The following is a 13,933-nucleotide window of genomic DNA, read 5'->3' as shown; positions in this document are numbered from 1 at the left end:
TAACTGAGTTATGAGCGATCAAAGTTTCATTACAGATAAAATTGCTCCTTTGTAAATCAATAAATTCTCAGCAGGAAAAACTAAATTAGGTTGCAAATATCCACCTAAACCCACAAAGTTTAAAATTTTCATCGTGAAATTCGTGCCTGACAAATGTCAAATTATGGAGAAACAAAGATGACAACCTCAAAACAAAAAATAACTGTCAAAATGAACATATCTGAAATGATACGAAACACTTTAAAATTATAGGAGTACGACGACTTCTTCGCTGAAAGTTCAGCCGCCGCCACGCAAACTATCCGCCCTATTCCGTGTCATTTTAAATAATGTTCTCTCCCCCTTCTTCTTGCTGCTTTTCATTCCTGCGAACAACCCAAAGCGGCGTAAACGCGAACTTGTCTCATTAAGGATAACGGCCCCATCTAAATGATTAATTCCAGGTAAATAGCCAACAATAAGACGATTCCAAGTCTATGAATATTTCTCAAAATCTACGATTACCTTACTCCTGTTCCTAGGAGTGAAGTCCTCCTTTGATGTCTTCCTCCTCTTGTCTTTGAGAATCATCCTCGCGGCCGCGAAAGCCATTTTAACTTGCTTTTTGTGATTTTACGCGATGATCGCAATTACATCGCCTTTACAATTAGAGAGGCTATTATCGTATTGCTTGTAATTTTATTGCTGGATTCGTCCTTTTTCAAGTGGCATGTTCGCTGCAACGGGACATTGGCAAAGTGAGTTTTTTCCAATATTCTAGATTAAAATTGGTATTTTCGCCAATTTTTAGAATTTTAGAAACAAATTTTCAGGGATTACTATTTATAATACGCGTATTCACGCTGTTAAATTCCAAAATTTTCGAACTAAATGCAGATTTTTTAGAAATTGTTTAGAACGAAAAATTTCCAAAATTCTAGATTTAAATTCGCTTTTGCTAATTTTAGGAATTTTAGGATTAAATTTGGAGGCATTACTATTTATGACACGCTTATTAACTCCGCCAAGTTTCAAGTTTAGAACCCAAAACAATTTTTTTAGAATTTTTTTATTTTAAGACGAACTAAAAATTTCCAATATTGTATGTTAAAATTCGTATTTTATCTAATTTTAAGAATTTTAAAATCAAATTTAAAGCCATTACTACCTATGACCTGCTTATTAACTCTGCCAAATTCTAAAAATTTAGAACCATAAACACATTTTTTAGAAATTTATGATTATTGAACGAACTAAAAATTTCCAATATTCTAGATTAAAATTCGTATTTTCGCTAATTTTAGGAATTTTAGGATCAAATTTGTAGAAATTATTACTTATGACACGCTTATTGACACTGCCAAATTTTAAAAATTTAGAACCAAAAACAGATTTTTAAATTTTTTTTTATTTAAGGATGAACTAAAAGTTACCAATATTCTAGATTAAAAAACGTATTTTCGTCAATATTATAAATTTTAGAATCAAATTTGAATGAATTACTACTTATGACACGCTTAATAACTTTGCCAAATTTAAAAATTTTAGAACCAGAAACAGATTTTTTAGAATTTTTTATTTAAGGACGAACTAAAAATTTCCAATATTTTAGATTAAAAATCATATTTTCGCTAATTTTAGGAATTCTAGTATCAAATTTGGAGAAATTACTACTTATGACACGCTTATTGCCAAATCTGCCAAATTTCAAAGTTTTTAAACCAGAAACAATTTTTTTAGAATTTTTTATTTTTTTATTTAAGGATGAACTAAAAATTTCCAATATTCTAAATTAAAATTCGTATTTTCCCGAATTTTAGGAATTTTAGGATAAAATCTTCAGGCATGACAGGCATGACTTATGACAAGTTTATTACCTCTGCCAAATTTCAAAATTTTATAACCAAAAACAGATTTTTTAGAATTTTTTTATTTTAGGACGAACTAAAAATTTCTAATATTCTTGATTATAAATCGTATTTTCGCTAATTTTAAGAATTTTAGGATCAAATTTTTAGGCATTACTAGTCATGACACGTGTATTACCTCTGCCAAATTTCAAAATTTTAGAACCAAAAAACAAATGTTTTAGAAATTTATTATTTTAGCACGAATTAAAAATTTCCAATATACTCAAAATCGCATTTTCGCCAATTTTATAAATTTTAGAAACAAATTTGAAGGAATTACTACTTTTGACACGCTTATTAACTCTGCCAAATTTCAAAATTTTAAAACCAGAAACAGATTTTTTAGAATTTTTCATTTTAAAACGAACTAAAAATTTCTAATATTCTAGATTAAAAATCGTATTTTCGCTAATTTTATGAATTTTAAGATCAAATTTTCAGGCATTACTACTCATGACACGCTTATTACCTCTGTCAAGTTTCAAAATTTTAAAACCAGAAACAGATTTTTTGGAATTTTTTATTTTAGGACGAATTAAAAATTTCCAATATTCTAGATTAAAATTCGTATTTTCGCTAATTTTAGAAATTTTAGGATCAAATTTGGTGAAATTACTACTTATGAGACGCTTATTCACTCTGCCAAATTTCCAAATTTTAGAACCAGAAACAGATTTTTAGAACTTTTTTATTTTAGAACGAACAAAATATTTGCACTATTTAATACAAAAATTCATAGTTTCGCCAATTTTTAAAGTTTTAGAACAAAATTTAGAGGCTATCATCGTATTGCTTGTAATTTTATTGCTGGATTCAAGTAGCATGTTCGCTTCAACGGGACATTGGGAAAGTGAGTTTTTCGATAATTAAATTCCTTTTGAGCGATGTAGGTCAGTTTCAAGCACGCGTTTGCATGTTTAAACAAATCGGATAAAATAATAATAAATAAAATCGCCCGTTTTTCCCCAATTTGGTCAATTTTACACAACGAAATGAAGACATCCTGATCCGACCCTGCCTCCCCGAAACTGTGAATATCGATCAGAATTTCCTGCAACCTCTTCCTGTTATTGCAAAACAATCCCAAAGCTCTTGCGGTTGCGATAAGTGCTTTGCAGTGCTTCATTATCATTTATTGGGAGTTTCACCGCCCGCCTACATTAAATAATCCCACACTATGAGGGCTTGTCTACACGACGACCGGACGCAATTAACATTAGATAAAACTGAAACAGAACCGATAGATCACAGCGTAATTAAATGATGGAGCACTGTGTTGACAGATGTGGCGACACAATAGACTAGTTTGTCCGAAGAGTCTTTGTCCCTTAATTCGGTCCTGACGTTTGTTTGTTCCTTCCGATAACTCGATCAAACTTTTTATCTTGTAAAGTTCTAAACGCACGACTGCCACTCCAACAAAAGAAATCTCTCTGGGGTTAGCCAGAACCGTAATGAATGATTTGCGGCTAGAAGAGAATATTTACGGGAGTTTCTCGGAATGGATGCGATAAATTACAGGTAATCAGTTAATTCATCAATGTCGTCGGTGGAGTGAGTTGACCGTTGGCACGCAGTTTTGTGCTGTTATTAGGAAATTCTCATGGCTCATGTTTAGAAATGGAACGAAAGTGGTATTAAGTAGTAAATTATGTACAGTTGGGTTAGTTGAGAGAAATACCAAGAGATAAAAATCTCACGCGATGCACAAATTGAAAAGTTTGCGCCACGAGAAATTATACTCACATTTGCAGCGGGAAAACGATTATTATTGATATTTTTTAAAACTATATTAAATTCTGTTAGGTCGTGCTCACTTTTTGAAGTGACCAAAACGCCCGAATTTTTTGCACCAAGTTGAGCGCAATTTTTTTAGATTTTTTTTAATTTAAAACGAAGAAAAAATGTCGAATATTCCTTATTAAAAATCGTATTTTCGCTAATTCTAAGAATTTTAGAATAAAATTTTCAGGCATTACTTATGACACGCTTATTAAATCTGACAAATTTCAAAATTTTCAAACCAAAAGCAGATTTTTTAAAAATTATTAATTTTAAGACGAACTAAAAATTTTAAATATTCCATATTAAAATTCGTATTTTCGCTAATTTCAGGAATTTTAAAATCAAATGTGGGGACATTATTATTATTACTACCTGTGTCAAATTTCAAAATTTTAAAACCAGAAACATATTTTTTTTTAATTTTTCACTTTAAGACGAACTAAAAATTTCCAATTTTCTAGATTAAAAATCGATTTTTTTTTAATTTTGAATTTTGGAATCAAATTTGGAGTTGTTATTACTTATTCTTATTACACGCTTAATTAACTCTGTAACTAAAAATTTTCAATATTCTAAAAATTCTTTAGAAATCGTATTTTCGCCAATTTTACGAATTTTGGAATCAAATTTAGAGACGTTACTACTTAGGACACGCTTATTACCTCTGCCAAATTTAAAAATTTTAAAACCAAAAACTGCTTTTTTAGAATTTTTGATTTTGAGACGAACTAAAAATTTTCAATATTCTACATTAAAATCGTATTTTCGCTAATTTTATGAATTTTGGAATCAAATTTGGAGACGTTACTACTTATGACACGCTCATTAACTCTGCCAAATTTCAAAATTTTAAAACCAGAAACAGATTTTTTAGAATTTTTGATTTTGAGACGAACTAAAAATTTTCAATATTCTACATTAAAATTATTATTTTAGCCAATTTTATGAATTTTGGAATCAAATTTAGAGGCGTTACTACTTATAATACGCTTATTAACTCTGCTAATTTTCAAAATTTTAGAACCAGAAACAGATTTTTTGGAATTTTTTTATTTTAGAACGAACAAAAAATTCCCAATATTCTAGATGAAAATTGAAATTTTCGCCAATTTTAAGAATTTTAGAACCAAATTTTGAGGCATTGTTATTTATGACACGCTTATTAACTCTGCCAAATTTCAAATTTTAGAATCAGAAACAAATTTTTAGAAATTTTTGTTTTTAGTCGAACAAAAAATTTCCAATATTCTAGATTAAAAATCGATTATTTTTAATTTTAGGAATTTTGGAATAAAATTTGAAGGCTTTACTACTTATGACACGTTTATTATAGTATATTAAAGAACGTGTTTTATAATGGCCAATTTGGTGCACGAGTTTCCGGTTTGTATGGGGCGAGTGCACCAATGCCATTATAAAACAAGTCCTTTATACTATTTTTTTGAATTTGCACCCTTTTTTTAATAAACAATTTAAATATTCCAATTCTAAGACTTTTCGTTTTACACGATTGGTAATGGTTTTGTAACCCTGACTTGCCACTTGATTTTCGAATTCAATTTAAAATTTGACATTTATTGAGTTTCACTGTCACTGAATTTTGACATAACATAACCTAACCTCACAGCCAGTAGGATTCATATCTACTATATTTAGGTACAATTATTGTTGGCCGCAAAGAACAATTCAATTATATTGATGCATTTTTGTTCACGCAGCAATTTATTAAACACGAATCGTAAAATCCAAATTGACCAAGAACTTGACAGGAAACGGGTGACAGCCAGACTAATTAGTTCTGCCAATTCTTAAAAAACAAAATTTCCCACTTTGAGTTCTCTTATAGATACCTAAAGTCCGTTTTTTTAAAAAACCACCAACACCGCAATCTTCCCCTGTATTACAACCGGCAACGTTGCCTAGGGAGATTTTTGGTGAGAAAATAGTTGTAAAATTTTTGACATTTCTGAAAATTAGGCAGTGTTTCCGTTAAAAACGTTTCTTTTACAGCCTGTTGGATTGCAAATCAAAGGATTTAATAGTGAAAAGACTCGGCACAGCCTGAAAGGCCGTTTTGTGTAATCAAATTGTCAATTAGGCAGCTAACCTATTTGATTTTATCACCAAAAAGTCACCATCGACGATGTTGCCGGTTGTAAAGTGGTGGGAAAGTGCGGTGTTGGTGGTTTTTTAATTAAAAAACGGACTTTATAAACGACTCCAAATTGAGTACTTGAGACCTATTAAAGCGGAAAATTCGAAAAACAAATTTTTTTAACCACGAATAAATTTCTTAAAAATTTTTGTTTGGGATCTGGAAAAAATTTCCGACGTCCACCCACCTATTTATTTAAATTATTTAATTTAAAATTGATGAAACTGTGAGCTAGAAATTTAGAAATCTTAAAAAACCACTCAAATTGTAATCAGAATTCATAGAATTATACTCAACGAAAATAAGAAGCAGCATAAAATTACCATAATAAATGTAAACACGCCGTTTTTGACTACTGAAATGAAAGAGTCGAACCGACGGAAACGAATTCACCAAAAAAATAACATTTTTCAACGATATAACAGAATTTAATTCCGTCGCTCAAACATCGTAAATGTTTCGATAAAATTATCCCCCATGAATGCACTTTAAATTAATCCAATTCCACAAAGTTGATTCAGCGCTTAATGCAGCAAGAGCTTTTTTACGAAAATTGCGCAATTTTCACCCCCCAAAAACCATCGCGTGTGCAGCCTCAAGTAGGTGTGTAAACTAGTTATTTCGCCAAAAATCGATCTCTTTCAGAATTTCCTCTTCGAATCTCTCGAATTTTTGCATGTTCTGAATAGCTCGTTAATACCCGAAAGCCTGTGACTCTGAGCTCCGAAATTGAAAGAGTACAAACTCACAGTCTGAAAGCCTTTTCACAAACTTGTTCCGTTTTAATTTACGATGTTTCAATTAAATTCAAAGCCTGTAATAAAAAGCAAAAATCGTTCTCCTCCCGCTCCACTCACTTTGCCAAATCCTGTTAAAACGCGAACATTCAAATCCTGTAAAAGGACACTTCCCGAGCACGTGGTTGGGACTGCCGTGAGGCACTTGACGTTGCGCGAGTCGCCAAAGGACTGACTCTACCAGCGAGGATAATGTCGATGGCTCGCGCACTAAAACGCGATCGTCAGGTGAGTGTTTACACAGATCTTTATTTCGAAGCGAAGAGAAAACATTCCATTTCAAGACTTCCATTACTCATAATTATTGTTAGGCGGTAATCCGGGGCTTTCGCAGGAAACGGAGAAATAAAAGCGCCACTATGAAATGTGGTGGATGCGCCGGGATCAAAAGATCGAGTCCTGCCGAGATGGAAGACAAATAATGCGACAAACTCGCCACGAAAAATTACGTTTCATTCCGGGAATAATTAATTCGCGCTCCGGGCCTTCAGGACGCCGCCATCGATCCGGAGTTTTTAATATTGTTAACGTTTTACTTGAATCGGCCACAAATCACGCGTGTGGAACGAATCCCGGATTTTGTTGACAAAGAACAAGGCGTGAATATGAAAGATGGTTTGGATTTTTCACTTTTGTTTGTTGGATTCGGAGGATTAAAATTCAATAATCGAACAAAGCTGCTTGAGAGATGAAACTTGAGCGGCGAGAAGTTCATTTTCGAGCATTGACGTTCCGGAAAATTTCATTATTAAGAAGATTAATGTTAGGAAAGGGCAACGTTTAAAGTGTCAAAAAACATTTTCTTTTGGTGATGGACAAGGAGCTTTAATTATTATATCCGGCTTGTTTGGGAGAAAATAAATCAACACTTAATTAGATTGGAAACATCAATCACTTTTAAGGGTTTGATTTGGGCGCTTTTTAATTTCTATGTAAATATGCTCACGTTCAAAAGAGTAAAACTCAACCAAATTGCTGACAGTTATTGAGCTCTTTAGGTATAGTTACCTCCTGTTTCATTGTCATAGCATAAAAACTAATAAAAATACGAATTTTAATAAAAACAGTTAAAAATATATTGTTCGTCCTAAAATGAAATTTTCTAAAATCTCCATTTTTTGTTCTAAAATTTTGCACTTTAGAGCAGTTAATGAACACTTTAGAAATAATAACCTCCCCAAATTTCATTGTCATAACTAAAAAACTAACAAAGATACGAATTTTAATAAAAAAAAGTTGAAAATATTTAGACGTCCTAAAACAAAATTTTCTAAAATCTCCATTTTTTGTTCTAAAATTTTTCCCTTTGGCACAGATAATGAACACTTTAGAAGTAATAACCTCCCAAAATTTCATCGTCATAACCTAAAAACTAACAAAGTTACAAATTTTATTTAAAAAAATTGGAAAATATTTGGGCATCCTAAAACGAAATTTTCTAAAATCTCTATTTTTTGTTCTAAAATTTTGCACTTTGACGCAGTTAATGAACACTTTAGAAATAATAACCTCCCCAAATTTCATTGTCATAACTAAAAAACTAACAAAGATACACATTTTAATAAAAAAAATTTGAAAATATTTAGACGTCCTAAAACAAAATTTTCTAAAATCTCCATTTTGTGATCTAAAATTTTGCACTTTTCTACAGTTAATGAACACTCTCGAATTATTAACCTCCCCAAATTTCATTGTCATAACTTAAAAACTTACAAAGATACGAATTTTAGTAAAAAAAAGTTGAAAATATTTGGTCCGCTCTAAAATTAAATTTACTAAAATCTCTATTTTTTGTTCTAAAATTTTTCGTTTTAACATAGTTAATAAACACTCTAGAATTAGTAACCTCCCCAAATTTCATTGTCATAACTTAAACACTAACAAAGATACGAATTTTAATAAAAAAAAGTTGAAAATATTTGGATCGTTCTAAAATGAAATTTTCTAAAATCTCAATTTTTTGTTCTAAAATTTTGTACTTTGCCAGAGTTAATAAAAACTTTAAAATTAATAACCTGCTCAAATTTCATTGTCATAACTAAAAAACTAACAAAGATACGAATTTTAATACAAAAAAAATTGAAAATATTGGTTCGTCCTAAAATTAAATTTTCTAAAATCTCAATTTTTTGTTCTAAAATCTTGCAATTTGGCACAGCTAATAACACATTAGAAATAGTAAACTTTTCCTAATTTCATTGCCATAACCTAAAAAATAACAAAGATACGAATTTTAATAAAAAAAAGTTGAAAATATTTAGACGTCCTAAAACAAAATTTTTTAAAATCTCCATTTTTTGTTCTAAAATTTTGCACTTTTCTACAGTTAATGAACACTCTAGAATTAGTAACCTCCCCAAATTTCATTGTCATAACTTAAAAACTTACAAAGATACGAATTTTAGTAAAAAAAAGTTGAAAATATTTGGTCCGCTCTAAAATTAAATTTACTAAAATCTCTATTTTTTGTTCTAAAATTTTTCGTTTTAGCATAGTTAATAAACACTGTAGAATTAGTAACCTCCCCAAATTTCATTGTCATAACTTAAACACTAACAAAGATACGAATTTTAATAAAAAAAAGTTGAAAATATTTGGATCGTTCTAAAATGAAATTTTCTAAAATCTCAATTTTTTGTTCTAAAATTTTGTACTTTGCCAGAGTTAATAAAAACTTTAAAATTAATAACCTGCTCAAATTTCATTGTCATAACTAAAAAACTAACAAAGATACGAATTTTAATACAAAAAAAATTGAAAATATTTGGTTCGTCCTAAAATTAAATTTTCTAAAATCTCAATTTTTTGTTCTAAAATCTTGCAATTTGGCACAGCTAATAACACATTAGAAATAGTAAACTTTTCCTAATTTCATTGCCATAACCTAAAAAATAACAAATATACGAATTTTTATAAAAAAAAGTTGAAAATATTTAGACGTCCTAAAACAAATTTTTTTAAAATCTCCATTTTTTGTTCTAAAATTTTGCACTTTTCTACAGTTAATGAATGAACACTCTAGAATTAGTAACCTCCCCAAATTTCATTGTCATAACTTAAAAACTTACAAAGATACGAATTTTAGTAAAAAAAAGTTGAAAATATTTGGTCCGCTCTAAAATTAAATTTACTAAAATCTCTATTTTTTGTTCTAAAATTTTTCGTTTTAGCATAGTTAATAAACACTGTAGAATTAGTAACCTCCCCAAATTTCATTGTCATAACTTAAACACTAACAAAGATACGAATTTTAATAAAAAAAAGTTGAAAATATTTGGATCGTTCTAAAATGAAATTTTCTAAACTCTCAATTTTTTGTTCTAAAATTTTGTACTTTGCCAGAGTTAATAAAAACTTTAAAATTAATAACCTGCTCAAATTTCATTGTCATAACTAAAAAACTAACAAAGATACGAATTTTAATACAAAAAAATTTGAAAATATTTGGTTCGTCTTAAAATTAGATTTTCTAAAATCTCAATTTTTTGTTATAAAATCTTGCAATTTGGCACAGCTAATAACACATTAAAAATAGTAAACCTTTCCTAATTTCATTGCCATAACCTAAAAAATAACAAAGATACGAATTTTAATAAAAAAAAGTTGAAAATATTTGGTTCGTCCTAAAATTAAATTTTCTAAAATCTCAATTTTTTGTTCTAAAATCTTGCAATTTGGCACAGCTAATAACACATTAAAAATAGTAAACTTTTCCTAATTTCATTGCCATAACCTAAAAAATAACAAAGATACGAATTTTAATAAAAAAAGTTGAAAATATTTAGACGTCCTAAAACAAATTTTTTTAAAATCTCCATTTTTTGTTCTAAAATTTTGCACTTTTCTACAGTTAATGAACACTCTAGAATTAGTAACCTCCCCAAATTTCATTGTCATAACTTAAAAACTTACAAAGATACGAATTTTAGTAAAAAAAGTTGAAAATATTTGGTCCGCTCTAAAATTAAATTTACTAAAATCTCTATTTTTTGTTCTAAAATTTTTCGTTTTAGCATAGTTAATAAACACTGTAGAATTAGTAACCTCCCCAAATTTCATTGTCATAACTTAAACACTAACAAAGATACGAATTTTAATAAAAAAAAGTTGAAAATATTTGGATCGTTCTAAAATGAAATTTTCTAAACTCTCAATTTTTTGTTCTAAAATTTTGTACTTTGCCAGAGTTAATAAAAACTTTAAAATTAATAACCTGCTCAAATTTCATTGTCATAACTAAAAAACTAACAAAGATACGAATTTTAATACAAAAAAATTTGAAAATATTTGGTTCGTCCTAAAATTAAATTTTCTAAAATCTCAATTTTTTGTTATAAAATCTTGCAATTTGGCACAGCTAATAAAACATTAAAAATAGTAAACCTTTCCTAATTTCATTGCCATAACCTAAAAAATAACAAAGATACGAATTTTAATAAAAAAAAGTTGAAAATATTTGGTTCGTCCTAAAATTAAATTTTCTAAAATCTCCATTTTTTGTTCTAAAAACTTGCAATTTGGCACAGTTAATGAACACATTAGAAATATTAACCTTCACAAATTTCATTTCCATAACTTAAAAACTAACAAAGATACGAATTTTAATAAAAAAAGTTGAAAATATTCGGTTCGTTCTAAAATAAAATTTTCTAAAATCTCCATTTTTTGATCTAAAATCTTGCAATTTGGGACAATTAATAAACACATTGGAAATAGTAACCTTCTCAAATTTCAAAGCCTAAACTTAAAAACTAACAAAGATAAAAATTTTAACCAAAAAAAGTTGAAAATATTTGGTCCTGTCTAAAATCTCAATTTTTTGTTCTAAAATCTTGCAATTTGGCACAGTTAATAAACATTTTAGAAATAGTAACCTCTTCAAATGTCATTATAATAACTTAAAAACTAACAAAGTTACAAATTTTAATAAAAAAAGTTGAAAATATTTGGATCGTCCTAAAATAAAATTTTCTAAAATCTCCATTTTTTGTTCTAAAATTTTGTATTTTGGCAGAGTTAATAAACACTTTAAAATTAGTAACCTGCTCAAATTTCATTGCATAACTGAGAAACTAACAAAGATCCAAACTTTAATAAAAAAAATTGAAAATATTTGGTTCGCCCCAAAATTCGCGCAAATTTAAATAATGCGGAATAATCCAAATCTGCTAAACTCTCTTCAAAATTTGATTATTCGATAATTCTCTTATAATAACGCCCCATAAATTCCGTGCCAACAGAACAGCAATGCGAAAATAATGAACTTATTTCGAGACTTGATTAAACTGACATTATGTGGAAGACACCTCCATTGCTGACGATATTTTCCCCGAAATTTATCGAAACAATTATTCCGCATGTGACCGCTGACACCGGAAATCCCCTAAAATTTATACTCCCGGATTATCCAGTCCGTCAGAGTATTAAAATTCTTGGTAAGAGAAGAAACGCGAAACAAACTGTATAGCCCTCTCCCAATATTTACCATTCCAAATTGAGTTTGTATATTTCGGTAAAAATTTGTTTAAGGTGCGGCCTAATGGAATCCGAAGCCCCGGAACCTCCGGACAATTTCTAATCGAAAAGTGACGATCAAAAAGCACAGCTAGCTTATCTCCAGTGCTTGATGGCCGCCTTCCTTTTCCCGTCCACGACCTTGAAACTGATAAAAATGAATCAATAAAGAAATTAAGCGCGGCTTCACCATCGCAGAACTGTAATCTCTCGAAAAATAAACAAATAAATAAATAGAGTATTGTCATGCTTGAACGGCGTCCAAGTCGAGAGCTCTTCAGCGACTGGATTTTTCCCTTTTTGGCAATTTTTCTGGTTAAAAGTAGGGCGGTATCGATTCACGTTCTTAACAGATGGGTTGAATGAAATATGGCAACGTCTACACCTTATTCGTATTGATATTCAGAAATGTCAATCATTCTCCAAAAGACGAGGCGATCTCAAGAGATCGAGGTTATTAAGTTTGCTACTTGGGGCATATTTGGAGGATTTTAGGGAGTTTTTTTTTGTTAGATTGCAGCCGGATATATTGGAAGCGGAGAGGACTGCAAATATACTGAAAAACCAATAAGGATCGAGACGCAAAATCGACGTCTAGTTGCTCTATAAACTTGCGATGCAGTTTAGAGTTGGAAATTTTTATTTTGTCCTAAAATAAAAAATTTCTAAAAATATCTGTTTCTGATTCTAAAATTTTGAAATTTGGCAGAATTAATAAGCGGGTCATAAGTAGTAGTGCCCGAAAATTTGATTTTAAAATTCCTTAAATTAACGAAAATACGATTTTTAATCTAGAATATTGTAAATTTCTAAAATCTTTATTTTTTATTTCTGGTTCTCTAAAATTTTGAAATTTGCCGGAGTTAATAAGCGTGTCATAATTAATAACACATCCAAATTTAATTCTAAAATTCTTAAAATTAGCGAAAATACGAATTTTAGTAATAAATATTGGAAATTTTTAGTTCGTTCTAAAATTAAATTGTCTAAAATCTCAATTTCTTGTTCTAAAATTTTGCACATTGACACAGTTAATTAACAGTTTAGAAATAGTATCCTCGCCAAATTTCAGTGTCTAAACTCAAAAACTAACAAAAATACGAATTTTAATAAAAAAAATCGAAAATATTTGGACGTTCTAAAATTAAATTTTCTAAAATCTCCATTTTTTGTTCTAAAATGTTGCACTTTGGAACAGTTAATGAACACTTTAGCATTAATAATCTCCCCAAATTTCATTCTTATAACTCAAAAACTAACAAAAATACGAATTTTAATAAAAAAAAGTTGAAACTATTTGGTTCGTCCTAAAGTAAAATTTTCTAAAATCTCCATTTTTTGTTCTAAAATTTTGCACTTAGGCACTTTAGAATTAGTAACCTCCCTAAATTTCGTTGTTATAACTCAAAAACTAACAAAGACACGAATTTTAATTAAAAAAAAGTTGAAAATATTTTATTCGTCCTAAAATAAAATTTTCTAAAATCTTAATTTTTTGTTCTAAAATTTTGCACTTTAGCACAGTTAATAAGCAGTTTAGAAATAGTATCCTCGCAAAATTTCAGTGTCTAAACTTAAAAACTAACAAAAATACAAATTTTAATAAAAAAAAATCGAAAATATTTGGACGTCCTAAAATTAAATTTTCTAAAATCTCCATTTTTTGTTCTAAAATTTTGCACTTTGGTACTTTAGAATTAGTAACCTCCCCAAATTTCGTTGTTATAACTCAAAAACTAACAAAGACATGAATTTTAATAAAAAAAATTGAACATATTTAGACGTCCAAAAAT

The 13,933-nt window shown here is 29.1% G+C and overlaps 1 protein-coding gene and 1 long non-coding RNA gene across 5 annotated transcripts in view; both read right to left on the bottom strand.

The window, feature by feature from the left end:
• The window catches only part of LOC148170864 (neo-calmodulin-like), a 52,381-nt gene that overhangs the window by 21,373 nt on the left and 17,075 nt on the right, over positions 1 to 13,933 (bottom strand). The window contains exon 1 of one of the 4 annotated variants that reach the window (XM_088041081.1): positions 505 to 673. The exons of 2 other annotated variants lie outside the window; for them this stretch is intronic. In XM_088041081.1, coding sequence (XP_087897207.1) covers positions 505 to 591 — 87 coding nt within the window. In that variant the 5' untranslated portion in view covers positions 592 to 673. Of the gene's footprint in view, positions 1 to 504; positions 674 to 13,933 lie in introns of those variants that run through there. One more of the 4 variants, XM_088041082.1, reaches the window with a different exon arrangement.
• LOC148170865 (uncharacterized) overlaps positions 630 to 13,933 on the bottom strand; it is a 29,984-nt gene continuing 16,680 nt past the window's right edge. The window contains exons 2-3 of the long non-coding RNA XR_015770386.1: positions 6,687 to 6,803; positions 630 to 716 (exon numbers count right to left, since the gene is read on the bottom strand). This is a non-coding gene — a long non-coding RNA (uncharacterized LOC148170865). The remainder of the gene's footprint in view (positions 717 to 6,686; positions 6,804 to 13,933) is intronic.

The sequence above is a fragment of the Gnatocerus cornutus genome, chromosome 7 (genome assembly GCF_029298725.1).
Source record: "Gnatocerus cornutus isolate USDA-ARS CGAHR chromosome 7, icGnaCorn1.1, whole genome shotgun sequence".
NCBI lineage: Eukaryota > Metazoa > Arthropoda > Insecta > Coleoptera > Tenebrionidae > Gnatocerus > Gnatocerus cornutus.
Note: the sequence above shows the minus strand (reverse complement) of the source record. Positions and strands in the feature narration are given on the sequence as shown.